This window comes from Haliotis rubra, unplaced genomic scaffold (genome assembly GCF_003918875.1).
Source record: "Haliotis rubra isolate DU_JTF1 unplaced genomic scaffold, ASM391887v1 Scf253, whole genome shotgun sequence".
Lineage (NCBI taxonomy): Eukaryota > Metazoa > Mollusca > Gastropoda > Lepetellida > Haliotidae > Haliotis > Haliotis rubra.
The window spans coordinates 531,505-558,637 of NW_025766592.1; the positions used below are offsets into that span (position 1 = coordinate 531,505).

The 27,133-nt window shown below is 44.3% G+C and overlaps 1 protein-coding gene across 1 annotated transcript in view; it reads left to right on the forward strand.

Moving 5' to 3' along the window:
- LOC124279614 (ectopic P granules protein 5 homolog) overlaps positions 1-27,133 on the forward strand; it is an 84,561-nt gene that overhangs the window by 26,137 nt on the left and 31,291 nt on the right. Inside the window, 17 exon segments of the mRNA XM_046715458.1 lie at positions 1,625-1,642; positions 2,938-3,092; positions 3,738-3,889; positions 4,611-4,751; positions 6,275-6,439; positions 7,286-7,408; positions 8,332-8,576; positions 13,214-13,354; positions 14,458-14,492; positions 15,057-15,142; positions 15,936-16,030; positions 16,754-16,850; positions 18,261-18,494; positions 19,841-20,007; positions 20,369-20,599; positions 21,447-21,570; positions 21,888-22,032. Coding sequence (XP_046571414.1) covers positions 1,625-1,642; positions 2,938-3,092; positions 3,738-3,889; positions 4,611-4,751; positions 6,275-6,439; positions 7,286-7,408; positions 8,332-8,576; positions 13,214-13,354; positions 14,458-14,492; positions 15,057-15,142; positions 15,936-16,030; positions 16,754-16,850; positions 18,261-18,494; positions 19,841-20,007; positions 20,369-20,599; positions 21,447-21,570; positions 21,888-22,032 — 2,354 coding nt within the window.

Here is a 27,133-nt window from a genome sequence, read left to right on the forward strand (position 1 = left end):
CCAACGTCTTCAAATATTTGGTGACAGCCTACATTTTGGGATTACACAGATACGAGTCGATTTGGGTGACCTTGACCTTATTTTCAAGGTCACCATACCACTTTTCAAACTTATGTAATCGCGATATCTCGTGAAAAGATGCACCCAATGTCTTCAATTAAGTCGACAACCTACATTGGTTGTTTACATAGTGGGTATCAGGGTAGGCTAGGGTAATGGGGGGTGGGGTACTTGGGTAGAAAATTAGGACCCACCCCAGCCCTTATACACACTGATACTGACAGTGGATCTACGTGAATACATTCAAATCAACTACATTCCTGAAATATCTTCAGGGTTAGGAGAAGATTCTGAGAAGTGACCATGACTCAAAACTTTATCACACAAAAGGTAATCTTCCACACAAAAAAACCCTAGTAAATATGGTATGTTTCATTCTTCTAGCGGCAGGGGACATTGCCATGTTAGTGGCAAACACTTGTTTTGAAATCGGATTATCTGGCATATTTCATGCAGTATAGATTTGTTGACATGCTTTTTCACATGTTTTCCAGCATTTGGAAAAATTCAAAACAAACACTTCATAAAAGTGAGCATGTTACACTGCAAAGTATGGTATATGATTTGGCTTAGCGTATAAAGAGTCAGAGTTACTCGAATCAAACTTGCCAGGGCCACCAGTTTATCTGAGCCTGGCCCTGGCCCTCTAAATACCTTTTGACGGCCAGTCATCTCAGACTATATTCTTATTATGACAGTGTTTTATCAATGTCTACAATGCAGAATAGGGCTGCAACAATTCACCCAGACCCCGATTCGATTCGATTTTCAATATTGAACCCTCGATTTGATCATTATCGATTTGACTCTTCATACAAGCAAAACATCAGATTTCGTTTAACTCAGAGTTTATTAAACAAACATATCACACTGAAAACTTTTTCCGAGATTTGACTAGGAAGTCAGGAATGTAAATGATGGAACCGTTTTCAAACAAATAAAATATGATGTTTAAACACAGAACAGCACTCAGATATCGAATCGAAATAGTGATAATCATTATCAAATATCGAAACCAAGGTGTCAGATTCAATTTTCGATGAATCGAACCGAATCGTTGCAGTGCTAATGCAGAATAACTTCATACAATGCTCCCAGACAAGTTCATGTGGTGTAGTTTTAGGTCTTGTTTGGGTAATTTTTATGTTTTTTTCAAGACTTTTGAACATGGTTTTAAATGTAAACAAAGTTATATAAGACATAAGAAAGACTCAAGCTTTGGACTTTTAAGTAGGTTATAGGTTCTCTTCTCTCAGATTCGGATCGGTAATCATGGTTACTGGAAAAGGGAGATTTCTTCTCAAACAGTTGAAAATGTATTCATTTCATATAAAAAACTATGGTAGTTGTTGTTTTTATATCTTTTTAACTTATATTTAAGTTTAATATTTTAAGATTATTAAAAGACAAATAAATGTACTGTTGGAAAATATCCCAAATGCATTATTTTTATTTACAATTGGCCCCACTTACTTTGGAATATAAATCCAGACTGCCTGATGAATTTGAGATTTTTTGAAAGTTTTCAGACAGTGTTATGACAAGACTTTTCCTAAACTTTCAGCTATCATGAGTCAGACTTGTGAGTAAACCATGTCATTACTGTGATAATAATTGCTGCACATTTTGTTAAATTTCAAATTTTTGTGATGAAATTTCCTTTTCAAGTTTTGTGTGCTTTTCTCTCTTGGGTTTATGGTTGTATGCTGTGTAGTTATCTCATGGTTTGATTTGCAGCAGTGGAACTTTGGTTGGAAGTTTGATCTGTTGGTTATCTTATTAGATGTGTTGTGTTTTATTATGTAGTTTGCAATGAAATATTTATTTACCGGTATTTGAAAATGTTGAATCTCAAGTGAAAAACACATTATACCAAAGCTATTTTCAAGCTCCCTCAGGGGCGGTGGGGTAGCCTAGTGGTTAAAGCGTTGGCTCGTCACGCTGAAGACCCGGGTTCGAATCCCCACATGGGTACAATGTGTGAAGCCCATTCTCTGGTGTTCCCCGCCATGATGTTGCTGGAATATTGCTAAAAGCGGCGTAAAACCAAACTCAGTCAGTCAGTCAGTCAGTCAGTAAGTCAACACTGAGTTGAGTTCAATTTCAATTACTGAAGAAGCTTTCAATCTCTTGGCTCGATCCACCAGCGGCTGCTATTATGAGTTATGTCCCTTCTTGTGTCCTTCAACTTGACCAAACAGATTCCACCTTTCATATCACTTGCTTAAATATTAAAATATAATGATTGAGGACAGTCAGGTTGATAATCAAAATCTTTACCATGATGAAACACTACACTGTGAGTTGTTCAGTACACATTTTGGAAATGCTGCAATCAACCAAAATATCTATGGCAGCTGCCAAGTTGTTGAATTGGATGTCACCATGGTTACATGATTTTGATTATACGATGCATAAAGTTAGTAGTCCAGGCAAACTACACCTCCAAAATTGTAGCCAAGTCAGCAAGGGTGAAACTAGACTTTCATGGATGGTTAACTCCCTTGCCTTGGCAAGATGGCTGCACATTTGTGGAAGGGTCCATCATGAGTTGGTTGTGTTTGGGAGAAGTGTTATGACATACATGTTCTAAATTTTGTTTCCATGTTTCTAGAAAAGTTAGCTGAAATTCAATTTGTGAAATATAAGTTTTAAAATGCCAAATTTATTAGAATTTCTGTAAATTTCTGGTGGGGGGGTATCATTATGAACAAAAGCATCGTATAGTTCACTGACGCATGGCTACAAAATTTCACTTAACAGGGAAACATTTTCAGCAGAGGGCTCTTCGGTTTTGGAGTTGTACTGAAAACAACAATTTTAAAGAGATTATTTTAGTTCAAGTGCACTGTTCTTATTTGTGTATATTTGTTTCAGACTGGGGTCATGGCAGTTCATGGCGGACATGCCTTACACCTGTGTGTCTAGTGACAGCATGTGGCAGCTGTTGTGGGTGCTACACCAGGGACAGAGTCACACCCTCAACCTTGACACCCTACCCCCTGTAGAACACTGTCAGGGTTATCTTAAAGGTAAGTTGACACTGTACCCCCTGTAGAACACTGTCAGGGTTATCTTAAAGGTAAGTTGACACTCTACCCCCTGTAGAACACTGTCAGGGTTATCTTAAAGGTAAGTGGTAGTGGGTGAAGGCGACACCCTCAACCTTGACACTCTACCCCCTGTAGAACACTGTCAGGGATATCTTAAAGGTAAGTTGACACTGTACCCCCTGTAGAACACTGTAAGGGCTATCTTAAAAGTAAGTGGTAGTGGGTGAAGGCAACACCCTCAACCTTGACACTCTACCCCTGTAGAACACTGCCAGGGCTATCTTAAAGGTGGGTGTTAGTAATAGTGGTAGCAGGAGATCAGCCCTCATAAGTATGTGTAGAAGGTTGATGATGATGATGATGATGATGATGATGATGATGATGATGAGTACCGGGAAGATAGCTATGCTGAAGTTGACATGATGATGAACCATTAGTTGATGTTAGCAGACATGACCCCATGTTGAAGAAGGACCATGGCCTAGATTTTAGAAGCTGTCTTAGCACTAAGAGAGCTTTGAAAATCTAGGCCCATGATACGATCCTTTTGCTGAAGAGATATGTGATCCTATAATGCAGATTCATCTCAACTGAACATTCAGGATTAGCCATTCCTGTTCTCAGATCCTGACAGCAGACAGCAGTTGGCAGACAATCTGTTGAGTCTTCAGACGTCTGAGACCATCTACCTGCTTACAACATTTGCCAACATGGCTCAGTGTCGGCCTGAACAAGAAGTAGATTTCATCCAGACAGTCAGCTTCGGAGTGTTTGAGGTCAGTTCCGGTTGACACCTTGCTGTTTTTGTAACTTCAAAGCTTCAAATACTAACATTCATACTTTTGACTGTTACATTTATGGAGTAACTTTTAGTGTCAATGATCTCATTTTTGTAGACTGTTTTGTTAATTGTACTCTTCTGGTTATATCATCTTGAAAGGTTTTGCCTCGGTACTTCTAAGGCATTAGTAAGCTATTAAATTATGATACCTGTGAAGGTCCGGGTTAGAATATTGATCTTCAGTAACCCATGCTTGTCGTAAGAGGCGACAAACAGGATCGGGTGGTCAGGCTCGCTGACTTGGTTGACACATGTCATCGGTTCCCAATTGCGCAGATCGATGCTCATGATGTTGATCACTGGATTGTCTGGTCCAGACTCGATTATTTACAGACCGCCGCCATATGGCTGGAATATTGCTGAGTGCGGCGTAAAACTAAACTCACTCTATCACTCACTAAGTTATAATGTGATCACGTATGCATGATGTAACTGATGTGTTCTAAGACGAACCCCAACTCACTCATTCTCTGTATATTTTGTGTTCTGTTTTCACTTTTTTATTTTCTGCTTTGGAAGAGTTTTTTAAAAATATGGACGCTTGTTTGTTGTCAAGTAGTGAAATACTAAGAGTGGGTAAGATGTTTTTCAGGGAAGTAGCATCTTTGTGCAATAATGCTTCTTTCGGTAAGACTTATTACTGTAATTACTTCCAGATCTCATACACATGCAGCCACACACGTGAGTTCTGCTCCAAGGTGGGTCGAGAGCTGCTCTCTTCCATCGTGATCCGACATCCCTTCATACTGTCGCTGCTACTGCAGAGGTCAAAGGAGGTCATGCCTAAACTGGGAATGGTGAGTGACATTGTCACTTTATGTTTGTTAACACCAGCAAAGCGAAAAAGTTTCACAACATATTGTCTAAAGTTTATATACTTGAGCGTAGTATATTAGCATGATTGTTGTCAAAAGTAATCAGGAAATGTCTGGCAATATTCTGTGGCAACTCAAGGCTTGTATGCAGGCATCAGCTTGTTATAGAGCGAGTTTGGTTTTAGGCTGCATTTAGCTATATTCCAACAAAATCACAGCGAGGGACTCCAGAAATGGGCTTCACATATTGTACACAGTTGGAGAATCAAACCTGGAGTTTGGGCAAGACAAGCGGAGGATGTAACCTCAAGACTACTCACTGGTCCTCAACTACTGGAACTCTTACTTAGCTGATGTGCTGTATTGTCAATTTTGCTGTCTGTGTTGTGTAGCCAAGTGGTCATGTGAGCATGTTCCATTCCAAATACTGGTACCATTGTTGGGGTTATTAGAGAGGTCATATGCGCAATTTCAGGGACTACTTTCACAGTGTAAACAAACATGGCGTCAAGGGTTGGTGGTCGTGTCCCGATTAATGGCGTGGTTACGGTACTGTCAGTGCTTTGATCCCAGAAAATTCATGCCTGGTTTTGATAGATGGAGTAGATTACAAAGCGAAGATAGAAATTCATAGGCTTACGAAAATACCAACATCAGTTCCCCGACCGACTGTCAGTGTTAGCGAGAGAACGGTGCACAGTGTCACGCTAACATTAAAAGCGTATTTGGTTGTTTAAAGGTTAATTGAAGATTTCTGAAGTTCCGCGTGAGTTTGTTATTTTTTCAAGCGTAAGCTAAGATTTGTTGACAACAATACGTGCTTTAGCATAAAAGCTTACTGGGAGCTAGATGACCGCTGAGTGATCAGGAGAAAATTATGTCACCGGGCTTGTGGCGTAACATATTACTCCGCACATATTTGTGATGTCATAGACATTCCACGAAGTTTAGTTTCATGATTTGTGGCATTTGAAATCGCATTTTTAAAATTTTAAAGCAAAAAGCGACATTGTATGATAAATAGGGTTATCACACTTTCGTGTGTTTTTAGGGATGGTTAATATCCTGCATTAGGAATAAACACTATGTATTTAGCTCGCCAAGGCTCCGTGAATACAATGATTATTCCTAATGCAGGATATTAACCATCCCAAAACTCACGCGTCGATAACCTATATATCTTAACCCACCCTGACTGATAGTTAAGTGAGCTTATCATGGCCTGTTTGTCTGTCATCCATCTTCTGACGTTTGTTGTGAACATCATTTCATCAGATACCAATCGACTGATGAAGGTAAAGCTCAACAAGCAATTTAAATGTAAAATTGTTTACTTAAGTGTCTGTCTTTGTTGATATTTGAAATTATATATCCAGACTCATTCTGTGGCAGTATTAATTCGTGATAAATGATGACACTGATCAGTCGGAGACATACAAAATGTTCTCCTGTCGTTTGATGTAACAAAAAGATGATAAGATTTGTTTTCTCTTTCTCCTTTCTAGATGTCGCTGTACTTGTTCCGTGAGCTGCCAATGTGGTCATGGTTGCCTAGCGACCCGGATATGCTGGTATTGAGGCAGTGGCTGCTGTTGGCAGATCTCGGACAGCCGGAGAACCAGCTGGCTAGACTTGTGCTCAGTCGGATGAACTGGAGCATTGATACACAGGTAAGAACTGGAGCATTGATACACAGGTAAGAACTGCACCATGAGGAGATAATTGGAGAATCAACTACGAGAGACAAAGAAATAATTCATTGTGATCCAAATGAATTACTTCAAGAGCCTTGACCACACATTTAGAGGTCATGTTAGAATAGCTTTCAATCATAAAAATCATGAGACTTCTTGATTAAAATAAACATGCTGATCCGAAAAATCACAGCATAACAAAATCCACACAGGCATTTTACAGAAAAGTTATGTCAATTGGTTTGCTTGGTTTGTTGCTGTTTAAAAGGCACTCAGCAGTATTTCAGCTATATGGCCGCAATCTGTAAATAATCAAGTCTGGACCTCACAATCCAGTGATCAAGATTGAGCATCGATCCTCGCAATTGGGATACGACGACATGTGTCAACCAAGTCAGCGAGCCTGACCACCTGATCTCGTTAGTCGCCTTTTACAACAAGCATGGGTTGCTGAAGACCAATTCTAACCTGGCTCTTCACTCATATTATGTCCAATTGACATGTCTGCTGATAAATTGTGGTCTCTTGGTTGATGCCTGTGTGCACCCACATTTATTATACAATATAACAGAAATGTTAGATAGTGTCCCAGTTAAAATTATTGCTGAAAATACAATTTTTTCTCATCATGAATTCAAAATTCTCTGAAGTCATGATATGCAATTTTATTTGTTAATAGTGAAACAAAATATAATGTGTGATGGTGCTTGTTAAATAAACAGTTGGTTGGCTTCAGCATGGAAATTTTGATTGTTGTGAAACTGTTGGCATTCCTATGAGTTTCTCAATAGAGTGTGGGCATATTAACCATTTTGTTTTCAGACGGGAGCACCTGTGTTGCCGGTACGACTTCACCGCCAGGTGGCGCTACTACTCGTGGAGTGTTATTCCAAGTACATATCCAACAGACACATGGGGGCTGTCATTGGAGAGGGTATCAGGCAGGTGAGTACAAAATATCTTTCGTACAAAATGCTGTAGGTTTGTGCTGATTTCTGAGGTGATAACTTGGATGATGTAGACAGAGGTCGTACGTTGATGGAGTTGGCAGATGACATGAGTCGTCTGACAGAACCAGAACCATGATCATGCATTATTGCTCATAATATCAATCACTGGTGCAGATTCTACTGTATATACAGCGTTTCCGCTGACTTAATTATTTATCAGACACTGTGTCTGGCGACCTAAAATTTTACGGTCATGAATGAAATTTGCGGTCATATCCTATTACCATACTGTAAAGTACTCATTCTAAAGTTATTTTTGGCCTGGGTATTTCCAAAACCTAACAATTTTTAGTTACCATGAAAGCACAGCCAAGACTGTCCTTTCGCTTACCCATGATTTTTTGTTTTAATACATGATTATTTACGGACACAGTGTCCGGCTGGCTTCAATTTACGGTCCCCAAACGAATTTTCAAGTATATACGGGAGAGCGGAAACACTGATATGGGTTACCCTCATAAGGCTGGAATATTGCTGTGTATGTTGTAAACTAACATGGCGGTTCCTTATGTAGGTGGCATGAGTTGTACAACAGAACCAGAACCCTGAACATTCATTTCAGCTCATAATATCTATCACGATTACATGTGGTCTGGGGTGATTGGGGTAGCCTAATGGTTAAAAGCATTGGCTTGTCACCGAAGACCAGGGGTTGAATCCCCACATGGGTACAATGTGTAAACCCCATTTCTGGTGTCCCCGCCATGATGTTGCTGGAATATTGCTAAAAGCGGCGTAAAATGAAACTCAGTCAGTGAGTCATGTCATGTCCGTGTTATTCTTTATATACAGGTTGCCCTCATTATGCTGGAATATTGCTGTGTATGTTGTAAGCATTCACATGGGGTTTTCTTGCAGATGGCGTCAGTAGTCCGACAGAACCAAACCCAAGAGCAGCAGTTCAACAACTGGGCCTGGGACTTGCTGCTGAAGCTCAAGCTGCATAAACACAGCATCCCTTCCCCGTCACAACAACTTGCTGCCGAGATGGTGCCGCCAGACCTGTTGAAGGATGACTTCTTGATGCCAGTTACGAGGGGACTCAAACTCAAGAACCCCGTGGCTTCCTTTGTAGCTCTCACTATGACCAGTATTGGACACAAGTAAGAGCAACTACACCTGTATTGGCAGCCATGCTTTAGTATATCTTTGTCTTGTGTTTGTCAAGGAGATCTTGGTTCAGAATGGTTCCCCAGCAACCTGTACTGGTCGTAAGAGGTTAGGGAGGGACGGAGAGTGTGTGACTGTGCAGCACCTGAAATAATAAAGAAGTTGTGTATTTTTGTGTCTCATGATGTATGATCTCTTCAAGGTTCCCAGTCAAATATCTTTTAAAAAGTGAATTCCTAGCACAAGAAGTGATCTCACGGGGATTCTGGTTCCGAATAGGTCCTCGGCAACCTGTACTGGTCATAAGAGGCGAGGAAGGGAGAGTGTGTATGAGTGTGTGTGACTTTGCTGTACCTGAACTAAAGAAGTTAGATGGAGTATTTTTTTATCATTTGATGTATTATTTTTCCTTATCCTGACTCATGCTAAATGCTTGTCTGCTTCTTCTTAAATGAAGTGATAGTGGAACACTTGAAATCCCTGACTCTCCTGAGGAGGCAAGCATTATTGGCCTGACTCTCATCGGATGCACCTGGAGTGAGCGGTTCATCAAGTCCTTATACAGAGCCCCATGGTCAGCATCATCCATCTTCGGAGGAGGAATTGAAGAAGTCGCCAAAGAGGTTACACACGAATCAGGGAGGTCATGATGATAAAGTCCATAGATACCTTGGCAAATGTGATTCGCCAGACGTCCCAGCACTACTCTAACAAATCCAAGTTTGCAGGAGTCCAGAGAGCCAGAGAAAAGAAGTATTCCAACACTAGAGGAGGAAGAGCCCCCAGAAGTAACCCCGGAAGAGACTGAGCACCCAGGGGTGCCAGGGGAACCAAGCGCTGAAGGACAGGTTTGGAACAACTGGAGTCTTCCACCCCCAGCCGTTCCTGTACAACCTTCGACAGTGGGTGGACGTCTTCAACGGAACTGGGAAACTTTGGGAATACTACAGGACGACTGCATATCCCAGATACTACACAGAGGGTACAAGATACAGATGGAAGCCACTCCACCGCTTACAAGCAACCCGCTGGCCTTCAACTATGCAGCCGACCAGACAGTGAAACTGGACGGCGCAATCAAGACTCTACTCGACTAAGATGCAGTAGAAGAGATAAATCAAGATCTCATCATGCCCGGTTTTTACTCTCCAATTATCCTGGTACCGAAGAGGAATTCCAAGGAGAAGTTTTGGCTCATCTACAACATGAGGAAGTTCAACCAGGAGTATTTCCGCAGACCAGCAAAATTCAAGATGATACATCTTCCTCAGCTCCGACATCTCGTTCGTCCATCAGACTACCTTGCCAGCATAGATCTTCAAAATGCGTACCTTCACATCCCGATACATCCAGACTCAAGGAATTACCTAAGATTCCTTTTCAACGGACATCACTTCCAGTGGAAGGTTTTACCGTTTGGAAAATCGTCGGCCCCCTGGTTGTTTACTTGAGTGACCAAGCCCATCGTCCCATATTTACACCGTTGAGGTCTACGCAGTGCTTTTTATGATATCTCAAGCAATGCTCTCTCCGTTGACACTACGTGCTTGGCAAAGCATGCTCGGTCTACTCACCTCAGCTCAAGACATGACTCGCAGAGGGAGATTACAACTGCGCCCACTACAAATATTTGTGAACGTCCATCTCGACAGTCTGGATCCGCTGATACTACCGGACAGCCTGAAACCATACCTCCTATGGTGGACTCGGAAGTCGAATGTTTGCGGAGGAACCTTTTTGTCAGAGCTGGTTTGCAACACTCATCTCTACGTGAAGCATCACTACAAGGATGGGGTGCCTACCTTGACAACGAAGTGGCAGCAGGGAAGTGGTCGAGTCAGGATCAGAGTCTGCACATCAACTTGTTGGAGAGGAAAGCAGTGATCAACACTTTACAACACTGGTCCAGCGCACTAAAGAACTCAAGGCTCACGGTCCACATGGACAACTCCACAGTAGCGTTCTACATCAACAAACAAGGATCAACAAGATCAACAAGATCAACAAATCTGCTACAACTCAGCTTTCTCCTGTTCAGCATCGTCGGCGACCTGAACATCTACATGAAGGCATGCCACATTCCAAGAGCAAAGAATGTCATAGCAGACGCTATTTCTTGTCCACTACAACCATCCCCGACGGAATGGATGTTACACCCAGAAGTGTTCCGGTGCGTCATACAGACAATAGGATCTCCACTGATAGACCTGTTTGGAACAAAGTTCAACAAGCAACAACCAACATTCGTCTTACCGATTCCGGATCCTCAGGCATTGACAACAGACGCTTTAAGCATCTCATGGGAAGACTAAACACTTATGCGTTTCCACCCCCAGCACTATTAACACAAGTAATACAGAAAATCAAGCAGACGACAACGCTGCAGCTGATTTTGGTCGCGCCATATTGGCCAGCAAGGGTATGGTTTCCCGTCCTCATACAAGAACTCGGAAGTCCAGCCCTGAAACTACCAGAGTGGTCGAACCTGCTCGTCCATCCACACACCAAGCAAGCTCACGGGAATCCGGCATTGTTCCAGCTACACGCGTGTGGAGCGTATCAAAGCTTGCCTGAAGACCAGAGGGTACTCTGCCAGAGCAGCGAAAGCAGTGACACTAGCTCTACGCAGATCAACTCGCAACTTGTATGACGACAAGTGGCAGAGATTTGAACAGTATGCAACGAGGAAAGGCTTTACAGTGGTAAAGGCAACCCATCCTCAAGTGGCGGAATACCTGTGTCATTTGCGACAGACGAGACACTTAAAAGGTTCAACACTCTCAACGTACCTGGCTGCTCTCAGCACAGTTATCACCATGAAGACGGGTGTCAAGCTGACCAAAGTACCAGAGATACTGGCACTACTTCGCTCGTTCAAGTTGGAAGACCAACAAAAGAAATTCAAGGCTCCTGCCTGGGATCTCAACGTAGTTCTACATCATCTCACCAGTGACCTATGAGCCTCTAGAACGGACATCCTTTGAACTACTGACACAGAAAAACGCTGTTCTTGATCGCCCCAGCAACAGCAGCACGGATGTCAGAAATACATGTTCTGGACTTTGAACGAGCACGATTTGAGATAGGACTTTATTGCCAAGAACCAACTGCCCGCCAGCGTGACAGACAGTTCCACATCCCAGCACTCTCTACATCCTCCTTGGGCCACAGGATACACAGGATTTATCCATATGCCCTGTCAGCTAGCACTAAAGTCTACCTACAAAGGACAAAGCCTATTCATCCCTTATCCACTGAGACGCCCACGGAAGTCTCATGGACAACGATATGAGCCGTTATACTAAGGGCCAACAAAGCAGCAGGACTTGAGCCTCCACGAGCCTCCAATCCCCACGAAGTCAGAGCCTTGGCGTCTACACTTACTCTGCATGGAAACTGCTCGATTACAACAAAATGGAGGGCTGCTTTTGGAAATTGGACAGTGTTTGCCAACCACTACCTCAGAGACATTGCCACCGAAGACGTCTCAGGCATTCACCAGTTTGGGCCACTTGTTGTAGCACAACAACTAACAGTTCCACAAAGGCTGAGAAAAATCTCACTCTTTTATCCGTGACTTGTGAAAACCAACGCTCTGGAGAGCAAATGGTAGGACAGGCTGGCATGGGAGATAGATCCTGTACTTGTATATGACATACTTGTACATGAAGAAGGGTCGCATCTCCACTTGATGCGCACATCAAGAGATCGGAGTTGCAATAGATAACTAATGGAAAATTAGTATATCTAAAATCCACGAAAATGTCAGGAGAAGTTTTGGAAGAAATCTGACAAGTTGTGGTTCCCCACCGACTCATCAGATGGAAGTTGGAAGAATAGAATCATCAGCAGTGCCGTCATAAGTTCCCATGGGGGGTAATACAGGACGTAAAACAACAGCCAGTGAATCCAGGAAGTGGCCTGACCCACCACCGTTTCCGACGGATTCTGCAAGCATTTAGCATGAGTCAGGATAAGGAAAAATATGTCATTTTCTGACTAAAATTGATATTTTATATTTATCCTGACTCATGAGGTCAGCCTTCCCAACCTCCCCTCAGGGCACTCTGGATTTCCCTGTAAATCCGGGTGTTGGGCATACATCACGGGAGAGTGACAAACATGGCTGGTCAGGTGATACAAAGGGCGCCAAATGGAGGCAAGGGGAGACTACTCGTGGGTGAGTGATGATATTATGTCCGCTTTTAGATTGGAACTTCAAAGTTTCTAGTGTTCCACTTTCATTCACAAGAAGAAGGAGCATTTAGCACGAGTCAGGATAAGTAAAAAAATATCAATTCTAGTCAGAAAATTACATATTTGTTCAAGATTCCCTGTTCAAGATTTCTTGTGAAATTTGAATTCCTTGCATTTGTCACAAAAGTTGATGTAGACAACTGGTTCATCAAAATGTGATATAGTTGATAATGTGTATCACAGTCATGTTCAACCATAATGAGGATTAGATGGCAGGTAACTGAGCAGTTGAGACAAATCTCTGAAAGAACAGCTGTAGTGTAGGACTGTACCCTGAAGATTAGTATCCATACACACACTTTCCAGCATCGGTTTCTTGGTGCCAGGACTGAACAAATTTAGTTTCTTGACCTGTCACTGTGACTTGTTTCAGCATAACCAGTTTCGTGACGGAGGGCATGGACTACCTGATGAATCTGACCATGTGTAACCAGTTCTCCGCCGTCATACACATCATCAGCTGCATCGTGCCCTACTTCTACGACTCCCCCATGTACTTCCTGCAGAGTGAAGGGTAAGCTGAAACTGTTGATGACTGTATACCTGCATGTTTCCCAAAGTACCAATACTGGCCAGCTATTTAAACGCGTCCCTAGTGTTTTGATGGGTAATTAATCAATTCACATCAAACGCCTGTCGAGAGATTAACAATGAATACACTTAGTCATGCGGTGAATAGTACTGACGTGACACTTACACATGCACATGCATACAGATCTTTCTATCCAGATAACAGGATCATTCTTCAATGGAAATCTATGGGAATGTTTTAAAAATTCTCTGTCTGGGTCAGGAAACGCGGGGTCCGGCTAAGCGAGTACAATTACTGAAGATAAGTTTTGTTTCACCTAAAAATCATCCGGAAGACGGGGTTTCTGGATATATACGGGGTCCGAGTAAACGGGGTTCGACTATTAAGTTCATTGTAAATCTGAACATCCATTTCTGTTGTTATTTTTAGATGCCTAATGATAAAAACATTTGCTCATCACACCAAAGGTTGGATTCCCCAGATGGGTACAATGTGTGAAGCCCGTTTCTGGTGTCCCCTGCATAATGTTGCTGGAATGTTGCTAAAAACAGTGTAAAACTAAACTCACTCACTCACTCTTGTTGTTTCGTTAAGATTGTGTTTGAATACTACTTGTCTACACCCTATGCTCTCATATTGGTCTGGGTTAGAAAAGATCCCTTGAGGGATGGCCCAGTGGTAGAAGTGTTCATTTAACATCTGAGATGGGTTGATTCCTCACATGAAACAGTGTTTAGCCAAGTTATGGTGTCCCCAGTAATTATGCTGATGGAATATATCTAGAAATGGCATAAACCATCCTCACTCACCTTTCCTGGTTGAAGCCTGTCATTGTACCCTGATGATGATTTCTGCCATTGATCGCAATATCCACCGCTGAATTTTCAGTCTGCCAGTTTTCCAGTCCATCTTATATGGCTGATTATTTAGAGGCCATGTTATATGGCTGCAATACTGCTGTCTGCAATGTTAAATGAAAAGAACCAAACTGAGGAGGGTTGTGTTTTGCCAGTAGTTCCATCAAATTTCTAAAACATCCTGTTGAGTTCTTCATATTGATGATGGTGAAACTGTTTTAATGAAAGGTTCTTGAAGATTGAGCAAACCCTTCTAGCAGCAGATGAATCACTCTTCAAAATGTGGCAAAGTCCAGTTTTGGTAAATTCGAATCGCTGGGACCAAGTAATAAATTGATCTTTATCGATGTATTCGAGACATAGGTATGTCTATGAGGGTAGAAAAAAGATGATCCAGTCCTAATTCCTCCACCTAAGCATTTGTTTTCCTAATGATTTCCATATCACTAATAGGGCACCTTATCAGTTCCAGTCTTATTAGCAAAGACAGTGATTTCCGTAAAATCACTAATCTGCCTTTGAACTCACCGTCAATGGCGGAAAGGTGTGAGCAGCTTTGTTAATTTGATCAGTTTGCTACACCAATCAACTTCTCATTGACTGACTTGACTTATATGTATACAAGATTGCTGTTGTTTTGAATCTCATGGGACCAAATTTCCTCCTCGAGTCATCGTGTGTATTTATGAGACGAATTCATGTAACCGTTATTCAAATGATGACAACTATAACGGGAATGGTCAGGACGACAGGTACTTGAGTTATGCATAATATTAGAGACACCGACGTCGACTCATCCGGGAGTTGACTGTAGTTCCATCAAGCAGATGAATCACTCTTCAAAATGGCCAAGTCAGTTTTGGGATCCCAGTTCCCAGGGACAGTCACAAAACAGTTCACAGACATGATACAGGTAGGCCATAGTGTCCATACAGTGAGACAACCAATGTTTGCCTTCTTTGACTGGCTTTTTTTATTTTTTTCCCCAGTAAAATATGTTTGTAAAATAAAGGTAATGTTGTGTAATCAGAAAGGTACAATACTTTATGGATAGCAGCTTCTTTATTTTTATTATGATGCAACGTTTTGATGTAAATTCTTATGACGTCAATAAGAATATGATTCTCATACCGTGTCACACTCTTGCTTGATGAAGACTGCCTTCATGGTGTAGTGGTTAGAGCGTCTGCCCGGAGAGCAGAAGGTCGCAGGTTCAATCCCTGACCGCGTCATACCAAAAGACGTTAAAATATGGTACTTGTTGGTCCCTGCCTGGCGCTCGGCATTAATGGGTACATCAAGGACTGGTCAGCTCAGAGTCAGTAAAATGTGTCTGGGGTATTCATGCTTCATTGCCTGCGGCATGGTATCTCAGTGGGCTAGCACTATAAAACCAGCTTCAGTCTGGGCTAGTACAAGCAGCCGCACATACACATACACACGCATGCACATCGTCATATGAGCGAAATATTCTCAAGCACGACGTTAAACCAAATTTCATCTCACCTCACCTCTTGCTTGATGATGGTATAAGAATCTATACTGAAACGTCGCATCGTAATATAATAAAGAACTTGTTATCCATAAAGTATCTTACCTTTCTTATTATTCATCAACTTCTAAAATGCCAGTCAAACAGATAATGGTGTAATCAATTTCGTGATCTTGTTCAACTGATCTTAGAGTTGTCACATATTCTGTTACAGTCCCAGATATCTAGTGCTGTGGCAGGGAAGACTACAGTGGTCATCATGTTTTGGATCAAGGCGCTCATGAAAGTTCCAAGATGGTCGTCTGATAGGTATACTCATGTTATTAACATGAATGGGTATCGTTTGCAGAATATTTTCCCCCCAGTTCCTCATGCACAGTGTGGCAGATGACAAAACTTGGGGTGGTTATGATTTGTGATGTGGCTGATGGTGTGTCCATGACATGGATGAGTGTCAGCGTATGATCGGCTGGATTGCCAGACTGGACGTGATTATGTGTAGGTTATAACTGCGGTTACCAACTATCGGCGATTCTCCTATGAAACACATGTCATCGTGTCCCACTTGCGTAGATCCGTGCTCATGCCGTTCATCATGGGATTATCTTGTCCTGAGACATATAGATGGAATATTGCTGGGGGCTGCATTAAACAAGAAAGAAAGAAACAAACAAACAAATCCCTTATGAAACATTTTGATATTGACAGCACAAACATTGTTTGCTCAATAGTGTTTTCCTGATTTATTCTCGAACATACTGCACTGACAACCCTGCCATAATGTACGTGAATTGCATGCCCACAATATGTGAAACACAGTGCAATAAATTGTGAATGTTTGGTAAATTATGTACAGTAAACAATGTATGTAGTAAGCTCATGGGAGGGACCACTAAATGTAGTTTGTTATTCGCATTTTTAAAGCAATAAACAGCAAGAGGCTGTTAAATGAAATGCTTATCACATCTGTATTGTTTGGTCAAATGTCACTGAAGTTGGTTGTCTGTGTTCTGAAAACTGATGTATTTACAGGAACTGTTGCTACCTGGTCGACTCTCTTGTGGAAAGGGCGTTCACAGTCATGGGTGCCGTTGATGAAATGAAGCTGGTTTTTACACAAGCATTTAAGGTGAGACATGACTGGCAGTAGGATGGCTCAGTGGACCGAGTGGGTTGTGAAGTACAGCCTATTTCTCCTTGTCATGGTTACACATGGATAGGTTCTTGTTTCTGTGGAGACTTCTGTGCTTACTGCACCACAATATTGTGGATTTCTCAATATTTGTTTTACCCCGAAGTGCTTTTAGTGCGAATCAGGTGATATAGTATTAGGCTTCGTCTGTCTGTCTGTACGTACGAATTGGAATATCTTAAGAACTGTTGACTGGATTCTTTTCTTATTTGGTACCTAGATTCATCGCAGTAAAAGAAAGGTCCCAGTCAGGTTTGGTGACCTTGACCTTCATTTCAAGGTCACAAGGGGACTTTAACATTTTACCCTTGTCAGCGAGATATCTCAAGAATCGTTTACTAGATTTTCTTCATATTCAACACCAAGTTTTAAGTTTGATTTGATAATTTGTGGCGGGGGATTATGTCACCTTAGTGACAATGCTTGTTCCCTCTGGTTTGGGGGGCAGGTAAAGGGTAGCCTAGTGGTCAAAGCCTTCGCTCAATAAGCCAAAGGCCTGGGTTTGGTTCCCCATATGGTTTCACTTTGTAAAGCCCATTTCTGTTTTCCCTGATCTGAATTGGCTGGAATATTGCTAAATTTGGCATAAAACCCAACTCACTAACACGCTCACTCACACAACCTGGGTTCCCAGATAAGATATGGCTGGACTATTACTAAATAAGGCATAAAACCCAACTCACTCACTCCTTTACTCACTCACTCACTCCTTTACTCACTCACTCACGGATGTGGTTTCTAAGGCTTGGTGATTTTGTTGATTTTGTCATCACTGATCACATTATCAATCAGTGTATTGGCCCTGACATGATTATTTACAAGTCACCATCACATTGCTGGAGTATTGCTGTGTGTGGCATTTTTAGACAACAAGCAAACAAACAAATGTAATAATGGTCCACTGTTTATCTGTTACCGCAGGACAAACAATTGTTATAATGGTCCACTGTTTATCTGTTATCGCAGGACAAACAATTGTTATAATGGTCCACTGTTTATCTGTTACCACAGGACAAACAATTGTTATAATGGTCCACTGTTTATCTGTTACCGCAGGACAAACAATTGTTATAATGGTCCACTGTTTATCTGTATCCGCAGGACAAACAATTGTTATAATGGTCCAAACAATTGTTATAATGGTCCACTGTTTATCTGTTACCTCAGGACAAACAATTGTTATAATGGTCCACTGTTTATCTGTTACCGCAGGACAAACAATTGTTATAATGGTCCACTGTTTTTCTGTTATTACAGGACAAACAATTGTTATAATGGTCCACTGTTTATCTGTTACCGCAGGACAAACATTTGTTATAATGGTCCACTGTTTTTCTGTTATTACAGGACATTCGTAAAAGTGACCAGAACCAAGGATTAGTGACGTCTGTCGTCAGTTGGATCGCTTCGGGTGTGACGCTGCCTTCATTGATGGACCGAAACTCCTTCCCAGAATTCACTTGGCTGGCCTTCATGATCCTGGTTGTGGAGGCTGACTATGAGGCAGACACGAAGTTGTGGCTGTCTCTTGTACAGGATATGTATGGTGACACCAAGCTGACTCCTGATCAGGCTCACAGGGTACGATATGCCTGATCTTAATCATCAGTTATATTTCAGTTTATAATACTGTGGCTCTTACATTATATATGAAAACAGTTCGGAAGTATTGGTGAAATTATGGTTTTAAAATGTCATCTTCTTCATGAAATACTCCATAAACAGTTTCATACAATTCATAGTTGATGCAATATTTTCTCAAATATGTGTACCTTAAATCCAAAAACCTTATTTCATATTAAATTGCATTCAGCAACACATTATGCTATGGTTTCACAATCCTGCTTTGTTTAGAATTAATAAAGCCTGTGTAAAACCCTGAGTTGATTATCAGATACGGTTGTATTTTGGATAACTGGGCTTTTACTTAATATCTTAAATAAACACAGAACTGTTGGTGAAAATAGTTTGAAAAAGAACTATTCATGATCATGCTAACAGTATAAACCCTTACAGAGAGGCATTAGTATTCAATTAATTCGGTACCCATGGAGGTGCATGTTAGAATTGTCTTATGTAACCCATAATGTTTCCTTATCCTGACTCTTGATTATTTGTTTATAAACGATGTTGTTTATCTATACTCCTGGCGTAAGCAGGCTGATAAATATTTAGTAAATAATTGGGTTGATAAATTAATGCAATATTGGCAACGTGAATCAAAAGAACAAGTATGAAGGCAACAAGAGGAGCAAACAGGATGTGAATCGAACGCAGATAGCCTCAATCTGCATTGCTGACATGCCACCATTGAACAACACCTGACCTGAAACAAAGTGAAAATACGTCACTTTAGTAGAATTTTACATAATAATATAGATGCAACTAATATGGATCTAAATACAATCTGCGGCCACAATTTATGATATAAGGCCGAAATGAAAGGATATCTGCCGCAAATAGGACCCATAAGGACCGCCCGACCGTTGGTGAGGGCGATGAAGGAGAGAGTGATAAGAGCTAGTCTCAGGTCACGTGGAACCGGTTTTGGCGGGAATAAGGAGGTAACTCAGGGTGAGTGATTGTATGGACGCTTCAGTGAATTTCAAGGTTTCCACTTGACCGTCGAAGGAGAAGGGAGATAAGCAATAATCATGAGTCAGGATAAGTATACAAATAATAATATTTTATCATAAAAATTACATCTTTTAAGGGGCAACCGATCGATGTTCATGCTTTTGATCACTAGATTGTCTGGTCCAGACTTGATTATTTACAGACCGAATATTGCTGAGTGAGGTGTTACACTGCAAATGAACAAACAGATCAATTAATTTGGATTTTTCCTGTTACCCATATTTATTTGAGAATAGTTGAATTGTGTGAAAAAAGAGGTGAATATATAATGGAAGTGAATTTCATTCCAGCGTGTGATTCCCAAACTGAAGTTAGAACAAGCTCCAGCCTTTGCTCGTCTGAACATTTATCGCTGGGCACAGCAAGCCCTTGATTCTCCGATCTCCCATCCATTCCTCCCTGTAGTGTGGCAGAGGTTCTTCCTGCTCTACCTGGGCAGACAGGTGTTTGATTCGAGGTATGGGAGATAAATGGCTACCAGTGTCATAGAGTGTATCTGTCATTAGATAAAGTTTAGTCTAAATTCACAAAAACATGAAGATCAGGGTTAGTATTGATCTTCAGCAACCCATGCTTGTTGTAAGAGGTGACTAACGGGTGGTCAGACTCGCTGACTGGGTTGACACATGTCATTGTATCCCAGTGGCGTAGATCGATGCTAATGCTGTTGATCACTGGATTGTCTGGTCCAGACTCAGTTATTTACAGACCATCACCATATAGCTGGAATATTGCTGAGTGCGGCATTGAAAAACAAATAAACAAATTCACAGGAATCTGGAATAGAGTTGATTTAATCCAAACGTCCCTCCTGTTAGTCTTCCTCAGCGGGCCAGTGTGGGAGAGAGGTTCTTCCACAGCATGAGTTACTCCTCCATGTTGAAGAGGATGAAGAAGCGGTTGGGTGAGGTGGCAGACTACCACATGTATTCCCACAGCAAGAAGGACAAGGGAGACAACACAGAGGACACAAGCGGCTCGGACGAGGAGACTCAGGAGAGGCAACCAGGATACACCAGCACCAAGGAGTTTCACCAGAAGCTGGCCAGGTGGGACTTGTTTCAGGGTAGAGTGGGAGTGAAGGTGGCGTGGCCGATAGAGGGGATGTGTGAATCTGGCCAGATGGGGGCTTGTTGGGTCTGTTGGGTAGAGAGGGTGTGAAGGTGGCGTGGCCGATAGAGGGGGATGGGAATCTTGCCTGATTGGGGCTGGTTGGGTCTGTGGGATAGAGAGGGAGTGAAGGTGGCGTGGCCGATTGAGGGGGATGTGAATCTGGCTTGTTGGGTCTGTGGGGTAGAGAGGCAGTGAAGGTGGCATGGCCGATAGAGGGGATGTGGATCTGGCCTGATGGGGGCTTGTTGGGTCTGTGGGGTAGAGAGGGAGTGAAGGTGGCGTGGCCAATAGCTGGCCTGATTGAGGGGATGTGAATCTGGGCTGATAGGGTCTTGTTGGGTCTGTGGGGTAGAGAGGGAGTGAAGGTGGCGTGGCCGATTGAGGGGGATGTGAATCTGGCCTGGTGGGGGCTTGTTGGGTGTATGGGGTAGAGAGGCAGTGAAGGTGGCATGGCCGATAGAGGGGGATTTGAATCTGGCCTGATGGGGGCTTGTTGGGTCTGTAGGGTAGAGAGGGAGTGATGGTGGCGTGGCCGATTGAGGGGGATGTGAATCTGGGCTGATTGGGGCTTGTTGGGTCTGTGGGGTAAAGAGGGATATAAGCTCAATGAATAATTTTGCAGCATCAAATAAGTTCAGTAGGGTAGCCATTTTTACTCATTAGTTAGTGTTCTGTAGATGTTGTTTAAGATCAGTGTGTTATTTATCAGTGTGTGGAGACACAGCACCTTTTGAGATTGAGACTTAAGTTGTGTCTCTAAGATGTATACATATCTCTTGGCAGGATGTACCAGACATTTGCCCTTTGGCTGGATGAACCTCGTCTCCATGACGCCAACCTCTACCTCCCATCCCTTCCAGCTCAGTACGACTCAGCTCGCCTTCTGCAAGTATTCCAGAATCAGATGGTAAGAAATTTTACTAGATTTTTAGGGGTGGTTGTGTAACCTTGTTCTTTTTGAGTGTCCATTCATCATATTGAGGGTGTGGGTTTGATTCCCAATATAGGTACAGTGTGTGATGTCCATTGCTGGTGTATATCTAAACATTTACTAAGTGAAGATTAACTAAACATAATATTGATACATGAAAGAGATAATTTGTCTTTCAAGTTAAAGCTGTGGTTGTGTTTGGTGATGGATTACATGCCAGTAGTCTTGACAATAAGTCTCTACTGGCTGAGTGATAATACACAGACACTGACTCTCCATTGACGTCTGTGCAGGTGCCATGGCTGGAGTTTGTAGATCTTGAGTCTGTCCGGCACCAACTGGCAAAGTCCGCAGAGGACTGGAATAAACTGGTTAATGCTGCTTCCTCAGATGATGTGAGAAACACCATGCTCAACCCAGAGCTGGATCCCCACAAAGGTTGGTTACACAGAAACATGCACTGGAGTAGGGACAGGTTGTATTGCACACGTTGAAAAACTGGTTGTAAAATTCTGCTTTGTTTATAGATAGCAATTATGTCACCACTTAGTCACTGATAGAAGTAGCTGTGTGTCCACTAGCCAGTTGTCAGTGTCTCTTCATTTAGGATTTGAACATTTTCATAAAGCTAGTCAGACTGGAAATTGGAATTTTTTACAGTAAACAGTAAACCACAATTCTTTTTCATAGAGATCGTCCTTGGGGTACATATATGCATTTTCTGCAGCTGAAAATGTCATGTGACAGTTGTATCAATGTTTTAATAAAAAAAATTGTACAATACATAAAAATCTTTTTTATATGTTATACGGCCCCCACCATGTGGAGTTACCTCCCTGCTACGCATGCGCAGCCAACCAGGTAAGCACCTAGGCCCGTATCATCATTCCTTCTGCAGTCACTCAAGCGTTCACACATATTTCCAACCTGAGTTACTAGCTGATTTACTTCTGTAGAAGAATGTCTGAGACTTCAACAACTGTATGTATGGTCTTTATTCGTTTTGAGAAACATTTTATGGACTTTGCTGTCTGTTATTTCTCATTTATGTGACTTTGTATTACACTTTTACGCTAGCTTTCCCGTGGTTTACGCACGTGTTGCTATTCCATGGCGGGAAGTTTTAGCGTGCCTCTTGGTTGAAATATTGCGTTATTAACCAAGTATTTCATGTCGCGTTGTCGCATTCATGTAATTTTCAATGTTTTGTACGTGTATATTATGCTGTTGTGTACGCCGTTAGCTACATGCTTGCGTGTTTGCTTTCAGGCGTTTACGGGATGTGCTGCCTGCGGGCAAAATATTCCCCGTTCTGATAAGCATGACAAATGCTTATGCTGCCTGGAGAAGGCAGGGCATAACCCTGACAACTGTGAGTTGTGCATGGGCTTCTCCATCCCAGGCCCAGAAGAGACAGGCATCTGATTTCCTTTTTTATAAGGAATTGCGTGACGCGGGAGGGGACCTGACACAGGAGGTTCCCCCGTCCAAGGCCAAAAAGGCTAAGGAAACTAAAACTAAGTCTTCACATAGGTCACACTCTCCGTCGAGTGGTTTTGATATATCATTTATCACTCAATTGTTTCAGCAGCATATGGATTCCTCGCCCACTCTCATCGGGGGACCGAGAGTCGGGGGTGGGATCGCCGAGCTCAGCTCGAGTCCTTGGCCTGGAGGCGTCTGTCGATCCTTTGCCTTTGGCTTCGGTTCCGGATGCCTCGGCTGCCCCGAAGGGGGGAGGGTTCACTCCCAGTTCCTCTCAGGGTCCGTTGAGGATTCCTGGGGTTCCAGTCCCTGTGCCGCCCCGACCCATGAGAGGGGAAGAGCCGGTTCTGTCCGGCCTTCCTCCCATGTCTCTGGACCGGGGTTCGAGTGTTCGAGTGTCGGTGGCTGGAGCTCCTTCAGCTCTTCCATTCCCGCGGCGTCGGGGTTCGGCTCCTTTTCACGTGGATATCCGAATTCTGACTCTGGCTCGGGTGCTGAGTGTATGGAGGTTGGGGAGGTCGAGGAGTCGGAGGGTACTTTCCGTTTTTCGTCGGCTCTCCGGGAGGTTAGGCAACATATTGCCGAGTATATTCCCCAAGCCGCGGTGCCGACATGTCGCTCGGACTCGACTGAGTTCCGCCTGCCGGGTGAGGCGTTTGCCCCTAGGCAACCCTCTCAGACACAGCTCCGTATCTTGCCTTCCCTGGTGCAGGACGTGATGGATCCCCTCCTGGTTGGTTCTCGCCTACGGTTCGATCTACCCAGAATTGTTAAGAGATATCAGCTGGGGGATGATTCTCTGTTCTTTGTGCCGGTGGTTGACGAGTGAATGCTTACTTCGGTCGCCCTCGGGGGAGGCTTGGCTTCCTCAGGTGCAGCCCCGGCTGCTAAGCAAGGGCGGTTAGTTACACCGTTTGCCCTAGCGGGCGCCCCCCTACAACTGGCATACCGGACTTATGAGGAAGTCTACCGGAATGACATGCAGCTGGTGGAAGGGAGCACTGGGGACGTTTCCCCGAATGATGTTCTGCTCCGCCAATTATCTGAAGTACAGGCCCACCTGACATGAGACTCTTTACAGTCTGACGTGTCTACGGTGATGTGCGCAGTCATGGGGATGTGCAAGCTGTGGCTGTCTACATCCCGTTATTCGGCAGCAACACAGCAGACCTTGCTGGCCCTTCCGTTTAGGCTGGGAGCGACGTTGTTTCCGGGGGCACAGCAGGTCATTCGGGAGGCTGCTGCTGCAGCTACCTCCTTCAAGGACTCTAAGGCCTTGTTGGAGCAACCGCGGGCTTCTCGCTCCTGCGCTCCCGTAGCGGGTTCTTCCTCCGGGGCGCAGCCTACACCCGAGTCTGCCAGCTGGCTTCAGCCGCTGGGTAGAGGTAGGAGGAGGAGCCGTCCCGCCAAAGGTAAGGGCAAGGAGCAGGCCTCTTCGTCTGGCTCCCAGCAGCCTTTTTGCGGTCGCGGGGGGTCTGCCTCGACCTCCCGTTAAACCAGCAGGCTGTCGCCATGGGTCCGTCCCAGCCAGTTCATCTGCAGGTGACCGCTCACGCACTCTTACCACACGTCCCAGTGGGGGGCCGCCTCTCTCTATTCCTACCGGAGTGGGAGAAGGCTACCAGCAACACTTGGGTGCTATCCACCGTCAGTGTCGGCCATCTACCTCTGTGGAAGCGAGGCCCGCCAGTGTTCACCGGCATACGTCGCACTACAGTGCCGTCATGTCCGGTCAAGGCGGGTATACTGTGAGACGAAGTTCAGGCTTTGCTGGACAAGTCCGCAATAGAGCGCATACCACCGGGCGAGGAACTGACGGGGTTTTATTCCACGACAGCGGGTTCCATCCCATTCTCAACCTCAAGGGGTTGAATCGCATGCTAGAGGTTTCATCCTTCAAGATGGAGACACTTCGCTCGGTGATCTCCTCTGTTCAGCCCGGCGATTGGCTTACATCGATCGACCTAGCTATCTACATAACCAATTCATCCATCGTTCAAGCAGTACCTCCGGTTCTCTTACGACGGGATGTATTACCAACTCACGGTGCTCCCCTTCGGCATATCCATTGCCCCCAGGGTGTTCACCAAGCTCATGTTAGTGCCGGCTACCCTCGCAAGGTCGCAAGGAAGGCATTGTTACCCTTACCTCAGGACTGGCTCACTAACTCAGCCAGCGAGCCTAGATTCTACCCACGCGGTGATAGACATTCTAGTTCGATTGGGGTGGATCATCAACCTCAAGAAATCCCACCTGGTACCCACCCAGGACGTGGTTTTTCTCGGGGCACGGTTCACAACTCACAAGGGTCTTGTCTCTTTGTCGCCCGACCGGGTCACCAGAGTACAGGAGATGGTATCTTCGTTCCTCTACCAGACCCAGGCACCAGCACGGACTTGGCTCCGTCTACTGGGTCATATGGCGGCAACTATCTCTGTAGTGTGGCGACGCGGTTGAGGATGCGCCCTATACAGCAAGCTTTGGCGAGTCTGTGGGCTCACTCGGAGGATCTGGAGAAGTGTCTCACAGTCCCCGGGTGGTTGTCTCCTCACCTTCAGTGGTGGACCAATGTCGGGAATCTCTCCAAGGGGGGCCCTTTGGAAATCCTGACGCCAGCTCTTACAGTTCAAACCGATGCGTCCCTCACGGGCTGGGGTGGTGTTCTGGGCAGTCTGTCGGTGTCCGGACTCTGGTCCGAAGCAGAAGCCCACCTTCACATCAATGTCTTAGAACTGAGAGCAGTGCTGTTGGTTTTCGAGCGCTTCCGGGAGCATGTTCAGGGCCAGGTGGTTCGTCTTAAGTTGGACAACCGTACGGCCATGACGTACATCCTGAAGCAAGGCGGCACGGTGTCCCTAAGGTCGTTCGGGAGGCGTGGGAATTTCTCCTCTGGTGCGACAAGTGCGACTGTCAGGTGCTTCATGTTTATCTCCTGGGGCTGGAGAACGTGCGACTCGCCGGTCAGATACCTGTGTTCTGCTCTCGAAATACCGGACCAAAGGGCGTTGGCTTCCGACGCCTTCCTGGTGGATTGGACGGGCAAGGTGCTGTGGGCGTTTCCGCCTCTACCACTCATCCCCCGGGTCCTCTCCCAGCTGTCCACCGAGCCAGCTCGGCTACTTGTGCTACTGGCACCGCTATGGCCGTCACAGAGCTGGTTTCCGGTAATTCTCAGGTTTCTGGCTCAGCCTCCTGTTCTATTACCATTCTCACCATACCCCAATCCAAGGATTCAGTGGATGGCTTGGCCTCTGTCACGTCTAGCCTCGAAGCACGCGGAATTCCTGCAGCAATTGCAGACACAATTCTGGCTTCGAGGCGGGATTCGACAAACATTCAATATGAGGATAGGTGGTCCCGCTATGCGCGCTGGTGTTCAGTTAGGGGGGTTGCAGATCCCTTTTCTACGGATTTAGTCTTGAGTATTGGAGTTTTTGCAAGCTCGTTTGGAAGAAGGCTTGGCGGCTTCGACCATTCGTGGCTACTCCACCGCTCTTTCCACTTTCCACACCCCTGTCGATGGTGCTCTTCTGGGGCAGCACCCTCTTATGCAGCGCTTTTTAGCTGGCGTGGATCGGGTTCGACCTGTTGTCAGGCGAACCAACCCACCTTGGGATTTGTCAATCATGCTAGATTGGCTGTCCGGTACTACGTTCTCACGTCTATCAGCTATTTCCATTCAGCTGTTAACTTGGAAGGCCATATTTCTGGTGCCGGTTACATCTGGGGGAAGGGTCGGCGACTTACATGCCATGTCGGCAGACCCGGCGCTGACTGTGTTCCATCCAGATCGTGTCAGTATTCGCCTCCCGGATACTTACCATCCGAAGATCGATCACGCTTTCCATGTGACAGCTCCTATCAAACTCCCTACTCTTACCCAGCCTTCCACATCGAGTACCTCTGCAACGAGCACTCACCCGTTGGATGTCCGTAAGACCCTCAAGGTCTACATCAAATGAACACAAGGGATCTGTACGGGTACCCATGTGTTCTGTTGTTACGGTGGCGGGAAGGCTGGGATGCCAGCTAACAAACAGACCCTATCACGCTG